Source organism: Lemur catta, chromosome 1 (genome assembly GCF_020740605.2).
Source record: "Lemur catta isolate mLemCat1 chromosome 1, mLemCat1.pri, whole genome shotgun sequence".
Classification (NCBI taxonomy): domain Eukaryota; kingdom Metazoa; phylum Chordata; class Mammalia; order Primates; family Lemuridae; genus Lemur; species Lemur catta.
In genome coordinates this window covers 280,653,824-280,674,150 of record NC_059128.1, presented here as the reverse complement: position 1 = coordinate 280,674,150, position 20,327 = coordinate 280,653,824, and the positions used below count along the sequence as shown (strand labels likewise).

General features: G+C 40.3%; 1 protein-coding gene and 1 non-coding gene across 2 annotated transcripts in view; one reads left to right on the top strand and one right to left on the bottom strand.

The window, feature by feature from the left end:
- The window catches only part of SH3BGR (SH3 domain binding glutamate rich protein), a 41,047-nt gene extending 20,720 nt beyond the window's left edge, over nucleotides 1-20,327 (bottom strand). Inside the window, exons 1-3 of the mRNA XM_045526229.1 lie at nucleotides 20,007-20,327; nucleotides 13,087-13,272; nucleotides 3,183-3,263 (exon numbers count right to left, since the gene is read on the bottom strand). Of these exons, the coding sequence (XP_045382185.1) occupies nucleotides 3,183-3,263; nucleotides 13,087-13,272; nucleotides 20,007-20,240 (501 nt within the window). The 5' untranslated portion in view covers nucleotides 20,241-20,327. The remainder of the gene's footprint in view (nucleotides 1-3,182; nucleotides 3,264-13,086; nucleotides 13,273-20,006) is intronic.
- Nucleotides 8,842-8,942, top strand: LOC123630950. Its single transcript, XR_006732877.1, has one exon. It is a non-coding gene; the product is annotated as a small nucleolar RNA U13 (small nucleolar RNA).

Below are 20,327 nucleotides of genomic sequence, written 5' to 3'. Positions count from 1 at the left end.
AATAGTCCAGGAGGTCCAACATTTAAATAATAAGAATTCCAAAAAGGAAAAACAAAGGAAAGGAAAAGGAAATGAATACCCATAAAAATAGTCTTCCAATATTTCATTCACCAGAACCAAGGAATGTGACTTTCCAGGTTAAAAGGTCCCAGCAAATACCCAGCACAAATTATGAAGAAAGAGCTACACCAGGCCCCCAACATATAACTTCAAAACAAAAAAAGAGACTTCTAAAATCTCCCAAAATTGGAAAAAACAAAAGTAGGCAGACAGAAAAGACTGGGAGACAGACTGGCATCAGATTTCTCAAGAGCAACTGTGGGAGCGAGAAGAGAGTATGGAGTGGCACTTTTTTCACCGTTCTGAGGCGCAATAGTGTCCCACCTAGAATTCTGCACCTAAGCAAACTGTAAACAAAAAGAAGGAAAACAAGACATTTGCTGACACTCCACGTTCGAGCAGGCCTGCTGTTTTCATAATAATCCTTGTAGGATGACTTGACCTTTCCAGTATCATACATGTAATAATTTGATAAAAATTAACTTTTTAATATCCAAGAAACAATCTTTTCATAGAGAAATGAAAAGACCCATTGTTAGGAGAAATAAGTTCAAGAGATCTAGTGAACAACATGGTGACTATAATAAATAACAATGTATTGTATTTTGAAAATCACTAAGAGTAGATTTTAAGTGTTCTCACCACAAAAAATGATAAGGATGTGAGGAAATGCAATTAGCTCAATTTAGCCAATCCACAATGTATATTTATTTCAAAACATCATGTTGTACATGATAAATATACAGTATTTTTATTTGTCAATAAAAAATAATAAAATATCAAACAAAAAAGAAAAAATACACATTGGGTTACAAAGATGCACTCAAGACAGAAATTCATCACACCAAATTCTCTCTTCCTAGCACAGTAAAATCAGAAATAACTTTCTAAAATAGAATCTAATGGTCCTAAGACCAAGGAGATTAAACATGCTCATCTCTGGAAAGTACAGGGAAGCTGGTCCACGGCAGTGCGGTGGGATAAATACCGTAATCCTTTCAGAAAGCAATTTGGAGGCACATTTCAAATCCATAAAAATATTCATGCATATCTGTCTCACTGAAAGAGCTACTGGGAATTTATACTATGGAAATACTCCAAAATAAAGAATCCCATTTCTTTGTGACAATCAGTGCAGTCGTTTATACTACAAAATGATGAGCAACCAAAGGTTCAAACATATAAGCACAGTAAAGAAAAATTATGGCACATCAAATTGATAGAATATCACACAAACTATTTAGATGCCCAATATGAAACTATCACAGTATAAACACATTTATGATACAATAGTAAGTAGCAATTAAAAATACAGGAATCACTAATTAGGATACATCAAGGTGACAGAGTATTAGACAAACATTTTAAATGATCATTATGAAGACTATAGCCACATTTTTAAAAATCCTAATGTTACAAGAAAAGAAATGAAGAAAATAACACATTTTCCTACCACCTTCTCTCCCTTCTGTTGACTGTGACTCTCAGTAAAGAGGGTAGCTCTAAAAATGTTACCTATGAAAGGTCAAAGAAAAGCTCTCATTTCAAAGCTTTGTCACATTACTACTGACCAGGGACAAAAAAAGTCCCTTTTGTTTAGAAACCCCTTCATGGGCCTTTGTAAAAACTGGACCCTCCCACCACCCACACTGGTGTGGGGTCTGGAAGGAGGGGATGATAAGCAGTAGGAATGTGAGAGATGACTGAGAGAGAGAGACTTTGGGTTAAGAAAAGAGGTGAGAGAACTCTCTAGAAGGTAGGCAGGAGAGAGGAAGCTAGGCGACCGGCAGCAAGCAGGACTAAAGTGACTCTGCCAAATGTCCAATGGCGGGGAAAGAGCAGGGCACTTTTATAAACAATGACGCCTCCCATTTATCTCCCCTTCACAGTGAGGTCCCCCCCAAACAGCCACACATGCACGGTCCCTCCCAGCCACTAGTACTCCCCCTTAGACCACTCTGTCTAGGCCACATGGCCTCTGTCTCCACCACTCCTCAGAAACTACTTTGGTCACAGTCACCAATGACCTCCATGTTGTCAAAGCCCACGGTCACATTTTTGCCCTCATCTGACTCAATCTCGGCAGCATTTGACACAACTAACCTCACCCTCTTCTGTGAAGAGCCAAGCTTCTCCTGGGCTTCTCCCCACCATGCATTTCTGGGCTCCTCTTGCTTCTCGGACTCCCCACCTTCACCTCCTCAGCAGGTTTCTACTTATCCTCCCTGAACTTTAAGCTTGAAGCTCCCTGCCCCGGCTCCTTGTTCTCAGCTCTCTCATGATTTGGTTCCATGCACTTCCCACGACGTTTACTCCATCCACGTGCTTGTGGCTTCCACATGTGCATCTCCAACCAGACGTCATTGAGACGCAGATCAACACGCAATCACCTACCTCGCTGCTTCACTCAATACCTCACTCAAACTTCGTATCCTCCCATAAGCTTGGTCCTCCATCAGCGCAAATTTCTATCATTGATTCCACCCCTACCCACCTACAATCCATCAGCAAGTCTTAGCAATTCTCGTGAATCAAACAAATGTGTACACAAGTTCAAATTCACAGTATTGGCATAATTCTCTAATTTTACACAGAGTCAAAGATCAGACAACACTGGAGGAAAAAAAGCCTGATGAAATCCATCTTGTTCTTGAGTCTAGATCTTACTTGCCCCCTTCGTATGAAACCAAAAGGCAAAGTTTAGTTCATTTTGAATAGAAACAATTAACATAGGGGCATATATCATTATGAAATTAACCAACATAAAGCTATATGAGAAGTGAATTCGTAATAAAATAATTTCATAAACCCAAACTGGGAGCTTATACTTTTTACATATTTAATTAAAGCACTTATGATTATTGAATGTTATGGTATTTCTTAACTTAGGTATTGTAAAATTGATTATAACAAGGTAAAAACAGCATAAATATGAAATGCATAATTTTGGAACTTTTTTAGAAAAAATTCTGCATTATCTCTATGTGTAAGATTTCATCAGAATAGGGAATGTATTAAAACCATGTTAATTCAAAGATCATTTATTAAAGTGTCTTGGATGCTAACTTCTACCTTCATTTATTATAACCTATACCGAAGCCCAGTGAAGTATTCGAGCTTACCTTTGAGCCTGGAGGGGGAGCCAAACCAAGGAACGAATAAATAATATTCTCTTCTTTTGCAGAGAAGAAAGAGTCAAAATCCTTAAAACAAAGAAAAAGAAAGTTTAAACCCATTGCACACTTGTGAGCCAGTCTATTTACCCAAATTGATCTTTTTTACTTATGACTCATTAAGTTAGGAGCTAACAGAAAAGGTTATACCAGTTTGCTTTGTCAACGATGATAAACCCCAAAAATTAAGAAATCTGTGAACTTTACATTTGCTTTTGTGCACTTTCACTGTGCCTGTACAGCACAGGGAGAACTCACACGAACATACACAAAACTGCTCGTGCACAAGAATGGCTCACAGACCCAAATACACACCGTGAATAGCTGTTCCAAACATTCCACATCCTTAGCTGGTTTACCTATAATTTGGCCCTGTAGATTTGGACCCCAGCCAGCTGAGACTGAGGCAACACAGGATGTCCCTACTGTCACTACAGCAGCTGGAAGGGCCAGACTCATCTCTGCCCTTCTGATAAGAGGAGCCACAAGATCGTGGGGGGCACATGTTAACTCTAGCTCTTTCTAGGAAGAGATCATTCCAATCTCACCCAAACTCTTCTAAGGAGCATAAATTAGGGTCTGGGCTGGGCGCGGTGGCTCATGCCTGTAATCTTAGCACTCTGGGAGGCTGAGGCGAGTGGATTGTTTGAGATCAGGAGTTCGAGACCAGTCTGAGCAAGAGCGAGACCTCGTCTCTACTAAAATAGAATGAAATTATATGGATAACTAAAATATATATATAGAAAAAATTAGCCGGGCATGGTGGCACATGCCTGTAGTCCCAGCTACTCGGGAGGCTGAGGCAAGAGGATTGCTTGAGCCCAAGAGTTTGAGGTTGCTGTGAGCTAGGCTGATGCCATGGCACTCTAGCCTGGGCAACAGAGTGAGACTCTGTCTCAAAAAATAAGTAAATAAATAAATAAATAAATAAATAAATAAATAAATAAATAAATAAATTAGGGTCTGACCAAGAGACAAAAGTCACACAGTGATTTAAACATGGAAAGTTTAATATGAAGATTTTGATGATAGGAAAGCAACAATAAAGGAGTAAAGAGAACACTAAGGACTCCCCTAGGGCCAAGGGAGAGCAGCTGGGGAAGGAATAAACTTGGAAGAGGGAGGACCTTTTCCCAAGTCTAGGATTCAGACCTTGCAGGAGAAGGGGTGATTGCAGCCCAAACCATTGTGAGAAGTCCACTGGGTTATCCTCGGCCAGAGCTGGTCTTAAGGCACTGGGCAAACTGGCAACAGTCTTATGGGTGCAGGTGGGCCAAGGCTGGTGAGCTAGCACACAGTGGGAGTCAGGGCATCAGGAGCCTGGCCAGGTGGTGGGAGGCCTGGGGTGTACGGTGTCCACGTCAGATGGACCACGATGAGGTCACCAGGCTGGGGCTCGGACTGCAAGCTCTCCGAGGGGCTTTATGCTCTGGGCATGTGATGGAGGTAGAGCACCACAGGACATCTCACACACGTCGTCACATGATAGGAGGAAGAAGCAAAAACACATCTACTGGGGAATCAGGAAGAAAGGTCCCTTCTTCCTGCAATGTCCCTCCAGCTGACAAAACTGGACACTGTGCTCACTGCAAAGGAGAAATGCTTACGGATCCAGCTCCACTATCACAGGGGAGGTGGTGACAGATGGGACTGTGGCTGAGAGGCAATGAGTTCATAAATGGCACACAAAGAATAGAAAAAGAAGGAGTATTCCTACAACTGATTTAACAAGGCCGATCTACCTACTCTGGATTCCAAAATTAGAGAACAAAAAATTGATTTCATTCGGTCTCTTTCATGCACATAGATTAAGAATCCTAAATAAAATATTAGCAGACCAAATCCAGCAATATATAAAAAGTTAATATATTACAACCAAGTTTCTCCCAGAAACAAAATGGTGACTTAACACCAGAAAATCGATAAATAAAACTTACTACATTTACAGATTAAAGACGCAAAATTATTTGTTTATATTACCAGGTACACAAATGTTAATTGAACATCTATTAATAATTTTTTAATGAATTTGTTTACTAAACTATGAAACTAACCTGATAAAAGGAAACTACACAAAACTTTAGCAAATATCACACCTAATGGGAAAATATTGAAAACATTATATTTAAAATGAAAAACAAGACAAGGTCACCTATTATATTATTTCTGTTCAGTATTGCTCTAAAAGCTCTCACCAGGGCAGTAACTCAAGGAAAGACGACAGGGAGATATTGTAAAGGAAGAAACAAAACCGTCCTTAAATAATTTATATATCTCCCAAAATAGCCTACAGATAAATTATTATAATGAATAAGAGTTTAGCAAGGTTTCTGGACACAAATATTAATATGAAATGTTATTTTATATCAGCAAAAATCAGGGAGAAAATTGTAATTTAAAGAAAGAGATGGCATAAAAAATGTGAAGTGCTGCCAAAAAAAATGACAAAACACATATAGAGAAAATGTAAATATTACAGACCTAAATAATGATGCTATAGACACATCTTTAGATTGGACATCCCATCTCTATAAAAGCATACCTTAAAGATGCTAATTTTTCCCAAATGATCTACGGATTCAATACTTTCTCTCAAAATTTCAACAGGCATTTTTGAAAAACCAAGTAAGATAATTAATCTAAAATGGAAGACAAAGGGCTAAAAATAACCATGAGGAAGCAGAAGAAGATCATTACAAAGCTGTGATCATACAGTGTGACACTGTACACAAATAGAGAGACAGGCAGACATGGTAAATAAACCCACACACAATACACAAATGATCACAACAGAGCTGGTGTTGTAGTGTCAACCCAAACAACCGCGACAGGCTCTCTAAAAGAAAATTATACTTATTTGGGAACAGGGCATTGCAACGGGGATACCTTTGCCACAGGAAACTATGTGCATATTTAGGGAGGTAAAGGAAAACAAAGATCTTTAAAGAAAAATGAGGAGGATCACATAATTTTTTGAGATAATTATCCTTGGCCACAAGGATCAATAACAAGGGTGACGCCAGTCCAGGAATGAACAGGCAGTTGCTGGGCAGATGTCCCTGCAGACGTATCTGTTGGGTAAGGTTGTGGTGGCCTTTATGTGAGGCTGTGGTTTTTGCAGGGTCTTTTGTGATCATTTTATCAGGCACACAAGCACGAGGACCCTCTCTTCATGGCCTTCCTGGCTCTATTTGTCAGAGGCTTTCTTAACACAAGTGACTCCACTTTGATTCTGACAATTTTCACAGCAGTCCAATGGAGAAAAGATGGACTACTTAATGAACATGGATCAGACAGTTGGTTATCCATTTTTTTTTTAGATTGAAATTACGTCTTTACCTTTATGTCATATTGTTCACTAACAAAATATTAATTTTAGGTCCATTAAAGAAGTAAATGTGTGTGAAGCCAAAACTATAAAAATTTCAAAAGACAGAAGAAGAGAATATATTTTTTATTTCAGGTTAGAGGAGAATAAAAAAATCAATCATGAAACTGAGAGAAGATATCTGCAACACATACAATCAACAAAAGCTTAGTATCTTCTACACTGTATAAAGAACCCTTGCAGATCACAAGGAAAAGGCAAAAACTTAACAGAAAAATGTGCAAAAAAATATATAAAGAGGACATACAAACAAAACACGGAGAGCCACTTATTCTCATTAGTAATCAGGGAAATGCAACTTAAAGGCCACAGTGAGTTACCATTTCGCACGCCCCAGGTTCACCAAATGTCAAAGTTGGATAATGCCAAATGTTGATGAAGATGTGAAACACGGAAAACTCTCACCCACTACTGGTGGGAGTGCAAATTGGTAGAACATTTAAGAAAACACTTTGCATTATCTATTAAAGCTCAACATGCCCATACCTATGGCCATGCAATTCCACACCTACTTATTAATACAAAACCCAGAGAAACTCACATGTCACTAAACCTGCTGAGATCATTTGTTTAGCAGCAATGTTCATAACAGCCAAAAACCACACAATGGGCCTTTCTGGAGCATTGAAAATGCACAAACTATGAACAACACTAATTCATATGGATATATCTTTAATATATGTGGGTAAAACAAGCAAGTCCAAGAGGAATACGTAGAGTGTGAATCCATTTATGTAAAATTCAAAAATAGGCAAAGCAAGATATTGTTTAGGTATATATACATGGGAGATAAGAGAAAAAGAAGGGGATGGTAAACACAAAATTCCCTGTAATGACGGTCTCTGGGGCAGAGGGAGGGGATATGAGAAGGGCAAGGGCGCAGTTGGCTTCTAAATTCCTGGTACTAGTACACTGTACTTCTTACACTGTTCACTATATCATTCCTCTTTAAACTATATATTTTTATCATATATGGCATGTTTCAAAATAAATTGAGAACATAGAATAGTTTGTTCAGTAACATCACTGCGTTGAGAAGCCCTCTCCCTTCCCCTGCGCCCACCCCCCAGACTGGGTTTGCATCCTGTCCATCCATACAGCCCTGAATACCCAGAAATACTTTTTCTCTGCTGAGTGGGCGCCTCTCTGTTGAACGGTCAAGTTTCCCTTTAGCTGTGTTCGGGCCAGGCTTTGTTGGTCCCAGGCAGGATCCCATCATTTTACCTGGGCTAAAATGCACAGATTCCTACTTGTCATCGGCAGACATGTCGGCTACTTTCAGTTCCTGTTCTGCTGCCAGGTGCGTAGCCTGGCCTTGCCTGTGCCCGGCTTCCTGTCTGGTGTCTCCTTGCTCTATCTAGCAGTCGCCTGTCATGGCTCTCGGGATAATATCCTCATCTATTCTGCCTAGAGCAGCAGGAGTTCAAACTGGCAGGGACACGAGGGTCCTGAGACTACCCCTGACCTCTAGACCTCTCACTGCCCTGGTGCAGAGAAATCTGCTGCTTGTCTCTGAGGTCTCCTCCCAGGTGTGGCCATCATCAGGTATGGCACGTGGCTGACCATTCAAGAATCCTCAGAAACCAGTGCGATGATGTAATATTAGTTATATACATCAAACATTTTAATCATGTGAAAAGGGACATTGACTGACTATCCAAATTTATACCATTTTAAACCTGACACACCCTTCAGAACTTTTGAGTGTCCTTTTAAAATCTGACCCTATAAGACAAATAATCATTTTTACCTACTTTCTGGAAACAAAGCCCTCTTGAATGTACTTTTGTTAAGTGCATCTATAGACTGCAGAAAAGCAAATTAAGCAAAGCTGCTCATAAGATAAACTACTAATGCCTTTCTGAAGGCATAAAAGATTTAAAAAATAGTTAAACATAAAATGATTTGTATACTCATTTCATTAGATTCATATTTGTAATAGGAATATATATCCTAAAAATACAAGTCATTATTTGAGAAACCTGTCTTTCTCCTCCACAATTAAAATGAAAAAAAAATTGCTAGATCACAGCAAAATGGGATAAGAGATGCCTTTGAGGTTTCATTTTTATAGCAGAAAATAACTGTAGCACTTTCATCCTAGGAGTTAACCTAGCTGGAAAGCTACATACTTCAATATTATCTATACTGTAACTAGCCTAAATTGAAAAGAATTATTAAAATAAGCAAAAGAAGGATATTTAAAATACTATTTTTTTGATCCTATTGTAGTTCATGAGCATGATGATTGGGTTTTCACGTGCATGCGCAAGCTATGCCTCCCTCAATCCTTATTACGTCGGCACATTACCCCTCTGACTTGAAAGAAAAATAAAAAACTATTTTCACTGGAAAAGTACTAGAAAAAAACATGAGATGATTCTTTTGGTAATTTTAGAGTGCAGAAAGCTTTTCTAAACAAGATTCAGAGTGCAGGAACCATAAACAGAAAAGATTAATAACTTTGTCTACACAAAAAAGTTCTGTATTGAAAAAAAAAAAATCCCTGCTAATTTTTTTTTTTAATAGAGACAGAGTCTCACTCTGTTGCCCATACTGGAGTACAACGGCCCAATCATAGCTCACTGTAACCTCCAACTCCTGGGCTCAAAGGATCCTCCCACCTTAGCCTCCCAAGTGGCTAGGACTACAGGCACACGCCACCATGCCCAGCTAACTTTTTAAAAAATTTTTTTAGAGATGGGGTCTCACTACGCTACCCAGACTGGTCTCAAACTCCTGGCTCAAACAATCCTCCTGCTTTGGCCTCCCAAAGTGCTGTGATAACAGGCGTGAGCCACTGTGCCCAGCTAAAAATCCCTTTTAAAAGCCAAAACCCAAATAAGAAATGCGGGGGAAATATTTGCAAGATCTATGGTAGACAAAGGGCTACCTTCCTTCCTAGGAAAAGACTCTTACAAACTAATAAACATTACCTATAACCCAAGAGAAAAATGACAAAGAATTATGTATAGGCAGGTCACAGAAAAAACACAGATAGCTTATAAACATAGTTTAAAATGATGTTCAACCTCACCCATAAAGAAAGAAGTCTAAGTTAAAGCAATGAAAATTTATGTTTCATCTAACAGATTGGCAAAGATCCAAAAGTGTGCTACACACGGTGTCATCAAAGTCACAGGGAACTAACCACTCTCAAACTTGGTTGATGGAAATGTAAATTGGTACAATTGCAACTGAGGGCCATTTGCCAAAACCAGTGAAAATGTGATGGCTCATGCCTGTAATCCTGGCACTCCGGAAGTCTGAGACAGGAGGATGGCTTGAGCTCAGGAGTTTGAGGTTGCAGTGAGCTATGATGAGCCCACTGCACTCTACCTGGGCAACAGAATGAGAGTCTGTCTCAAAAAACAAAAAAAAGTGAGATGCATATGTACTTTAACTCAGCACATCTTCAGGAACTTATCCTATGATATCATACATACACTAATACTGGATACAAAGATCTGTACGCATAAAGATGATTTCCACAGCTTTGTTTTTAATGAGGAGAGGCTGAAAACAACCTGAATGTTCTCCCCTAAAAGACTAAGACAAAAAAATTATGTCACATAGGATGGAGTATTTGCAGCCATTAAAATAAGGGGCATGTGCAGCTATACAGTGATCTCTGAGATGCAGTTATCGAGGGAACAAAACAGAGTGTATATAGTACACTCCTCATTTGTTAAGTGATAGTCAATTGTAAATCTACATAGAAAATTTCTGGAAAGCCAAAGAAGAAATTGCCAACATTGGTTGCCTCAGAGTATAACCAGCTAAGTAATTTGCCAAGACCAATGCGAAGTGAAAACATGGGGCCCTTTGTTTGAAAACTGTTCAGAATTGCAAGATGGCAACAAAAGAGTACTAAGCCAAGTACAGGAGCCCCTTGCACATGGAGCCCTGTGTGACATCGCAGGTCACAGCCTACGGAACCAGCCCAGCTGCAGGGAAGGAAGTTGGAGTGACAGGGGTTAGAAATGGCAGGGGAATAATTTCCACTGGAACCATTTTGGGTCACTTTAATTTTCCAGTGGGTGCATGTATTAATTTTTTGATTAATAAAAGAAACTATCTTACAAAAAAATAAAATCAAAATTCCTTACCACCACCATTACCACCCCCAACAAGAGCCACAATTCTTAGAAATATGGTCAGGTGGAGGTGGGATAGGGAAACGGCAGGCCCTGCTCATCAAGACTCATAAGACTCAAGCCAAAGTCTCTGATAAAACAGGAGAAGGCAGAGAAACCTGCCAAAACCAGCCAGAAGCCAGATGGCCACGAAAAACCACAGCTACCGTCACTACTCATTATATGGTAGTCACCATACACCAGCATGCTCAAGGAAACTCCCACCAGCACCATGACAGTTTACAAATGCCATGGCAACACCTAGAAGTTTCCCTATATGGTTCAAAAAGAGGAGGAACCCTCGGTTCTGGAATCTCCCCACCTTCCCTCTCCCCTTCCCAGAAATCCTGTGAATAATCTTCCCTCCACTTAACATAAAATTAAATAGAAGATACAAAATAAGACCCCAGCAACTCACCAAGTGCTACTCTCCGTTGGTCTGAGAGAGAGCCACTTCCCTATCTATGGGGCAACCTCCCTTTTTTTCTTTTGTTATTTCAATAAACTTTTGCTTTACTCTGTCAGCTCGCTCTTGAATTCTTTCTTGCAAGAAGCCAAGAACCCACCTGGCCTTTAAATGGACCCCAGTCCTGGGGTCCACTTTCCTGTATTGGAGGGAGGTAGGGAGGGTGTGGGGAGGGTGTGGGGAGAGCAGGAATGTAGGGTGGAGAGGAAGGGCTCCTCCTCACAGAGGAAATCCCGTCTACACTCTGGGAAGCCCCAGGTTAAATTCACCTGAGAGTTGGATTGAACCATATGTTCCCCTAAGTATGTGCTTACCACAGTAAGATTGTTTGAAGACACTGCCACAGCCACAGGACTGTTAGCTACGCCTCTGAAGAATGTAAACGCAGCCATGTGAATTCCTACAGCCTTGAACTGGATTGAACAGGGTCCCCGACAAATCCATGTCCACCTGGAACCTCAGAAAGTGACCTTATTTGGAAATAGGATATGTTATTAGTTAAACTAAGGCCATGCTGGATTAGGGGGAGCCCTATCCCAGTGACTGCTGTCCTTACATGTGAAGACACAGATGGACACAGGGAGAACACCGTGTGAAGATGGAGGCAGAGACTGGAGAGAGACGCCTACGAGCCACGGAGTGCCAAGGATTGTTGGCAAATTTTAGAAGCTAGGAGAGTGGCATGGAACAAATTCTCCCCCAGAGCTCCAGAAGGAATTAACCCTGTGTCAACAACTTGATTTCAAACTTCTAACCTCCAGAACCGTGGGAGAATACATTTCTGTTGTTTCAAGCCACCAAGTTCATGGTACTTTGTTACTGCAGCCCTAGGGAAAGTAACACGAGCCTCAACAACTAAATAATTCATGCTTCAAATCAGAAGTCTGCAAACTTTTCTGCAAAAGAGCAAATAGTAAGTATCTTTGGCTTTGTGGGTCATGTGGTCTCTGCTACAACTACTCAAATCTGCCATGATGTGAAATCAGCCACAGGCAGTAGGTGAATGAATTGATGTGGATGTGTTCCAATAAAACTTTATTTATTGAAACAGGGGCAGGATTTGTCTCTCGGGCTATAGTTTGAAGACAGGTGCTTTAGAGGAAAAACATAATAAAGAAAACCTAACCTAAAGAACCAGCAGTTCTGTACAGCAAGAGAAGAGGTGCGTTAAGATTCCCATACCCGGTTCCAGCGCACAGAGGCAGCGCCACACTGAGCAGTCCCCCCCGCTTCCCAGAGCCCTCCTTTCCTCATCTGAGACACCACCCTAGTTAACTTCAAGTTCTCATAGTCTGAAGTCCTTTTTTTTTAATATGCTTCTTTTCACTGATTTGATTTATTAAGTACAATGTGTAAACTCTAAGGAAAAAGTGATTTTTACGGTGAAATGAATTATTAAAAATATAAAATAAAATCACTGTTATAATTAAAATGTACAGAACAGTTTTTAAACTAATTAAATAAATTTATCTTGTATCTATAGTAAGACCTTACTAATGCAAATCCATCTTTATAAAAGTGGAAACTTACCATGTGTTAGTGTAGGTGCATGTGTGTACACACTGCAAGGTTGACAGAATTCCTTTTTAACTAAACGCATATCTCATTTGAACAAATGACCTCAATTCTTCAAAATAAAATAAGGACTTTAAAATAACCCAAAAAACTTCTGAATCATTATGTTATTGTTTCCATCATTCTCTAAATCCTGAATATTGATTCTCACAACGGATCTACCATCCAGGTACTGGATCACGACCTGACAGTTGTGAACAACTTCAAATCCTGCCTCAAATTAATTGCTTTAAACAATTTCGTATAAACACACACAGAGAAGGATTTTCAATGAAACCAAATACTCACCCCACAATACTGCTCTTCATTGAAGATCTGGGGCGGCAAAGGAATTCCATTTTGAGGCTTTTTCTCTCCAGGAACATTCTCTCTCATCCACTTCCTATTGTCTTCATCTCCAGCTATATCTAATTCCTTAAAGTCAATTTTATTAGCTTCCAAAAAGCCCACGACTTCTTGCTGTTTCTTCCTAATCTGGTCAAGAGTAGAGAAAGATCATTATTAGGCTGTTTGTGAAAAATATTTTGCTTATATTTACATAAGTTAAATCCTCTCTCCAGCTATATCATACAACACAAATAATTTTGTTAAGCATTCAAACAAGGAAAATAAGAAAATCACACCTTTTCATTATAAAGGATCAACAGACTATTTAAAATCTGAAATTTTAATAGCATCAACGTTTAAATCATTGTATAATCAACTGTTAAACTAAATTTGAGCTTTAGAAGCCTCCACAGGAGTTCTATGTAAGGAACTGCAACCTAACTTTGTACATACACAAACTGAAAACCTAACCCAGAAATTTGCCTCTGAAACAATAGCAGAGTCTCAGCCAATCACAGCAGCTGAGCTTCAGCCAATCATAGGCAGCCAACTGTTCAAATAAGGCAACTACCCAGTTATAACCAATCCAGCTGCCTTCCTACCTCACTTCCCTTTTCTGTGTGTCACTTCCTTTTCTCTGGCTATAAATATAACCCGCACGTGGTGGGGCAGAGCATTCTGAATCATTTTTGGTCTGGACCGCTGCTAGATTCTAGAATTGCAAATAAAAGTCAATTAAGATCTACAAAACTAGATTTGTTGTAATTTTGTCTTTTAACACAACCTAATTAGAATAAAGATGCTCTCATATATTTTATTTGCCGTCTTCCCAAAATACTTTTAATTTTTTGCAAAGCTTCAATGGCCAAAAAGTAAATGAATTAGTTAGGAAGAGAAGAGATCTGATTGGGAAAAGCGAAAGAAGAGAAAAAAGATAATTTACTATGAAATTCAAACACCAAGTATACCCACACTAAAATGCATTTCAGTCAAAGTTATGAAAATAGGAGTATGAGTCACATTAAACTAAAAGTAGCTTTAGAAATATTACAGGGAATTGAGAAGCCCACATGGAGATTATCTGAAGAGAAGGGCAGAGGAAAGGCTAGAAAAAGCTGGTGGATATTTCTCCCAGCACGTAAAAGATTAACACAGTAAAATAACCCTTTTTGCCCACAGATTCCTCCTTTCCTACTCACACCTGACTCCTCTCTGAGAGTGTAGCGCCAGCCACACCTAAGAAGAAATGGTCCAACTCCCTTTTCCCAACCCACAGTTCATGTGCAATGACTGTACGTACTGACTGCTGTTTCCTTACAATTTGGCCATCCTTAAAGCTTGGACCTCTTTCCCCATAAACTATAATAACTGTCACCAAAGAATTCACGCCTGACAATGTGTGACGCCATCTTTTATAAACACCAGTAAACAAGTTACAGCAGACTCTGCAGACCCCATTTTAAGACCCCCCCACCCCCGAGAGAAATTTCCAGATAGTGTAATCGATCAAATAATCAACAGTTATTTATGGACTGTCTACTCTGCACAAGACATTGTGCCAAGTCCTTCAGGTGGACATATTCTTAAACTGTCTATTTGGATGAAAACAAAGTACAGAACTAATCTGTACAACATAGATACAGAACACACTGAGGACAATAAAGAGGCAAAGAGACAGTCTTTTTTTAAAAGTAAGATAAAATTTTTAAATAAATAGTTTCTCTGACATGAAAATATCTAATATCTGAATTTTTTAAAGTCCTCTGAATAAAATAATGAAAATAAGGGCCCCTTGTCATTTTCATGTAATTTGCTTACCAGAAGGACTAGATTTTGAGGGTTCCAAGTAAATGCTATAAAAGGCACATGCCTGTCCCAAACCTAATGTCTAGATTCAAACCCTCTTTTAATTCAACCCAAATCCTTTCTTAGAGATCTGTATATTAAAAAATATCTATTTTATTCACTTTTGCCAAGATGAATGACTCACATATACGGTGTTTCTTAATATAAGGAAAAGACAGACACATCTGGAGGCGGAAGCCCTGGAATCAAATCACCACCAAGATCAAATTGTACATAAATCTTATATTTATATATATAATTTATATATAATTTGGTCTTGATGAAGATTTGATTATATAATATATAGTATAAATATCAAGTAATTTTAACTTTTTTAAAAATTAACATAAGGTAAATACATATAAATTATAAAATTATATATACATATATAAATTACATACATATATATAAAAGGTAATCACATTTGATTTTTTAATTAACACTTATACCATAATAAAGATAATGGGACTAAAAGCATTAGATCAATAAATTAAAGGTTCTGTTAGCTATAACACAACACTTACAGTCAGTAAGACTCAGGCCAACATATATATTTCAGTGTGGGGCAAGCATGGACCAGAAAAAAAGAATTATACAGACACGTGTGGAATGATGGCATTTCCCTTAAACTTCTGGCATAAGGACTCTGGCAATTCCCAAGTGTCACACGTATGAGAACCCAAAGCAGAGCTGCATGTGTCCCACCAAGGTGCCCTCCTTCCTCTGCTCCTGCACGTGGAAACTGCTCCAAATTCCACAGCTTCACGGTTGAACTTTTTAATATTACAAAATCCCATCAGACCTGATGACAGGCTGCTGGACACACCATTACTATAATTAATCACACTCTCTATACATCCTTCCCAACCTGCCCGTAATTATTCATGCCATTTTATAAAGTGCTTAGATCATTCCAAAGATAACTTTCCTGTTTTCAAGAGTAGAGATGCCTTCATTTTAGGCAGTTTTACTTTGTGAATACTCAGAAGGCAACCTCCTCTATTCCGTCCAAACCCGTCTGCCTTCCTCCAAAGCCCTTCCCAAATACCCTCTGGGGAGCCCAAATCAGCCTGGGCCACCTCCCCGGCTTTATTTCCGTCTCTGTCAATTATACCTTAGGACTTGAGATGGGGTAGAAAAAGGATTCTATTTTATTCTGCAATTTCTGAATACATGGGAAACAATTTCCAAAAGTCCTGACTTATATTTCTTCTATTAGAAAGGCAAACAGCGATGGAGAAATAACAAATTAAATTCATTGAGAGGGGAAGATCATACAATGGCATCCAGGGAAGTGAAGTGCCTGCTGGAAGCATGGCATCGTGTTAAGTGCTATTTCTCAGTGTCCACCCCCAAAAGAAAGAAAAAAGAGGAAAAAATAAAATAAAATCTGTTCGCCCTTGTCCTCCCCAAACACCATTCACTTATCTGGGCTGAGTGCATTGCTCATCAGGCCATCCGGGGCTCTTGAGTTCTGCCTGGGCTGGGATCCCACAGCTGAGGGAGTTAGGGTCGACCCCAGGAGAGGGCAGAGTGAAGGGAGCATGTGGGCTGTTGTCTTTGTAGCACCTCAATTCCCTGACTCCAGCACGGGAGTCTCTCTCCCCCTTGGGGGTCCCTATTAAGGAGCCCCTCTGGGCCCAAAATGTGCCCCAAGGACACAGCATCAGCTCTTAGAGGACTCCTCCCTTTATGGCCCAGGGGAGGGGTGTGCAGGGCACCCCAACAGTTCTCATCACAGACACACTCCTTCTCTCCACCTCTCCCCCTTGCCCCTTCTCTACTCCGCAGGGTGCCATGGCCAATGCTGGCCCCACAGGCTGCACTATCTGTCCTGGGCAGAAGCTCTGTAGGATCTGGGGGTACCTGGGGTCTGTATCACTATCTGGAGCCTTTGGGACGTCAGCAGAGACTCAGAGGACTCTATTTTCCTCTCCTGTTACATTTACTTATAAGAAAATGTTGTTCTCTGTCCTGAAGTCACCCAGCCACTGTTAGCTACTGTAACGTGTCGGAAGAATCCAACAGCAGTGCCTCTTGGTGCCACTCACTTGGCACCTCCTGTTTATTGTCCCGTACAGTTAGGAGCCTTTCCAGCTGAGGTCACTCTACTGTAGTAAATGTACACTGGATTCGAGTCAGAGACGACCTGTGTTTCCGTCCTAGAAGGGTGCTGAGCAAGAGCTCTGATCTTCAATTTCCTCATCTGCAAAATGGATACAACGCTGCTGTCCTTATGGGGTTTTGGTGAGAACTGAAGATGATGATGCACGGAAAAGCATTTTGTACCACAGGGCAAGAACCTGCACTGTCAGATACCCAGCACACCATTATCCCAGCACGTCATCACACTCGCCATCCAGGTAGGTATTCTGATCACTATTTTAAAATAACACTGAGGCTCCAATGAATTAATGGATTTTCCAAGATTTATACACAGATCATTCTAATTCGACAGTCCTATTTTGCCTACCATACTTGCACTGTCAATTAAGACACAGAAAGGACTGAGAAACTGAGAAACTTAGGAGACACCATGAAGGACGGTCCTTAAAGATCGTAGTTTCGTAATTTCGGAGGCTGTGCATCTTGGAGGCAGCAGGGACTGTCCTCTCTCCCTTTGCCCTCCCCCTACCCACACTGTGGCAATGGCCTTCGGAGAGAGAAGAGGGTGGTACTGGAAGTCATACACCTTCTCCTGCTCCCCAGGGTCCTAACCCAAACCCCTCTGGAATGTGATAAAAATGTGTCACCGCTCTTTAGAGTCAACTGTTAAAGTAGAGCTATAATACACAGCTGCATGTATTTAATTCCTCAGAAAGAGATTAAAATTTGTTTTTCCTTTTTTATTTATTCCATTCATGCAACAGATATCAGAATGCCCTCCTTGACTAGGTATCAGGCAAGAATCCATTTTTAAAATATGTAAGCTGAAGAAATGAGTAGGAAAGGCTTTGCAGTCCGACCACCACACATGCAGCAAGAGTGAGAGAAGCTGCTCCAGGGTTCTTCCTGCCGAGAAGCCTTTGGGTGAAATTCCTCACCCACAACGTCATTAGCACCTGCACCATGGGGATAGTCAGTTCTCACTCTTTAGGATAAGACAGAAATTTTTCCATTTATGTGGTTTTGGACAATTCTTTGGACACATAGTGATCATAGACCCAGATTTACTAAATAATATTAGCTAATAATTATAATAATATAATAATTGTAACAACTGCAATGCTAATTAAAATCAATTAACAATAACTATAAAATTATAGTAGCAACTAATATTAACTAACAGTAGCTGGTAATTATAACATTAACTATAACTAATAATATTTCTTGAGCTGTTATTAAACACCTGACACCAAGCCGGGCACTCAAGCATGTTATTTCATAAGCACTCACGACAACACCCTGAGGTGGGTACTATTCTTATCCTCCTTTTACAGACACGGAAATTGAGGCTTAACAAGGTGAAATACCTTTCCCAAGGTCACACAGCTATGAGCAGCACTGAAACATTTGCTTAGGGAACTAGAAGTAACTTGGCTTTTCCAAGATCCTGGAATGAATGAATGCTGCCTCTCCAGTTCCTCCAAGGCTAACTAAATTATGCTCCCAAACTTCAAGAAGGTAGGACATCAAATAAACCCAAGAAATCCATAAATGTATTCGTTGTCTGCTGAAGAATACATAGGTCCCCGCAGACCAAGTCTACAGAATACATAGAGGTAAGCGACAAAAGTTTTCAGCAACGAGTGTCAACAGCACACACAAAGCCTATCAAAGCTAATTTCCTCCAAAAATTATTTTTTATCTAAATAATCCAAAAATGTACTCAGTATACATTAACTAATACTTCCTGCAGTCATCGACAGCCACAAAATATTCTGGAGAGTTTTACATTTGCAATTGGTACGCATCTCTTTCTGCCACGCTGTTCTAGAGATCACTAAAACAATCGCTGATCAGTTGTGCTCAGAAGGGACGACCAAGCTATTTTGTCTTGTTTTCTTCTCACCTTCTCTAGAAACTGCGTGAACTTTCAGGGCTGGGAGTGGCTGCCTTTGGAGCTGTTACCCCAGCCAGTGGCTGGCTTAGGGTATTATCTCTGGCTAAGTGACTGCTGAAATCCGAGCTGCAACCTGAGATTCTCCAGGAACCAGATATAAAAGGAAACAGCCCCCTCACTGGTCTCCAACCCCTTGGGATTAAAAAAGCTGTTTTCTTTCCACAGACTTCCTCCCTTCTGCTAAAATGTTGATCAAAATATCAGTCCCAGACAGACAGACTAAAATCAAAGCCTGAACCATCTCCAAGGAGAAATGAGTCACTCTGTTACTCCTATTTCTTAAGGCAGTTCTAACCTGCACAGAATGAAGGCCAGAATTGGAGAGGTGGATGTTCTCAAGGAAATCAGACAAAGCAATGCTAAGGAGCTCAGCTATTAGCTCCTATTTTCAGGCTGTTTGAACGCCTGGAACATTTACAACTGTTGCGGTAGGGATGTTCGCTTTGGTCACTGTGACATCATTTTCCTCATATAATAGTATTACACATGCTAACTTTACACTTTCGGTATGGTTACATTGCATATACAAGTCATTACATCCAGGAGTCATTTTAGCGATCTGGTTCATCATCTATTCCAAGCAGTGTTATGCAAAGTGTCATTTATTTGCAACTTTAAATTAGCTTAAGTTGCAGAAACACTCCAAAAAATAAAAAAGTCTGAGATTCTATATCAATGCAATGCACCCAAATCCTGTGTTAAGAACTCCAGCACCAAGCACGCCTCTGTCCTCAAATCCCCTCTCACTCCCAGCTATCTGGATTACACACTTTACAAGCTTTTTCAACGCCATGAAAACAAATGCGGAAGGCAAAGGGCACACACGCTTACTGCAGAGCCACAGGTGACTTACACACAAAAAAAGATATTTAAGGCCAACGCTTGGCCATCCCAGCGCCTGCTTCCAACCCTGAGTTAGTTATTCAGAAAATAGTCTAGGAAGAAAGCCCCGCAGAGGCCACCGGACACCTACCGCTATGGACCCAGAAGAGGTGGCAACAAACACTTTGATAACCATTTCGAAAGTCGGAAAGAGGACTCCCCCCAACACACCCCTGTTAGGGAACGCGTCGCTAGACAAATCCTGACAGTGACGCGGGCGAGCAAGTGCCAGGTCGGAGCTGGCGGCGGCCCAGGTCCCCACTGAGCTCCTGCCTGCCTGCCCCAACTTAAGAGGCTCTGCCGCTCCGCGGAGCCACAGAGGCATCTTGGGCTTCCCCCTCCATTGGCCCAGGAATATTTTGGGATCCGTCAGGAAAATATTTCATTGGTTGATAAAAGCAGCCACTGGACC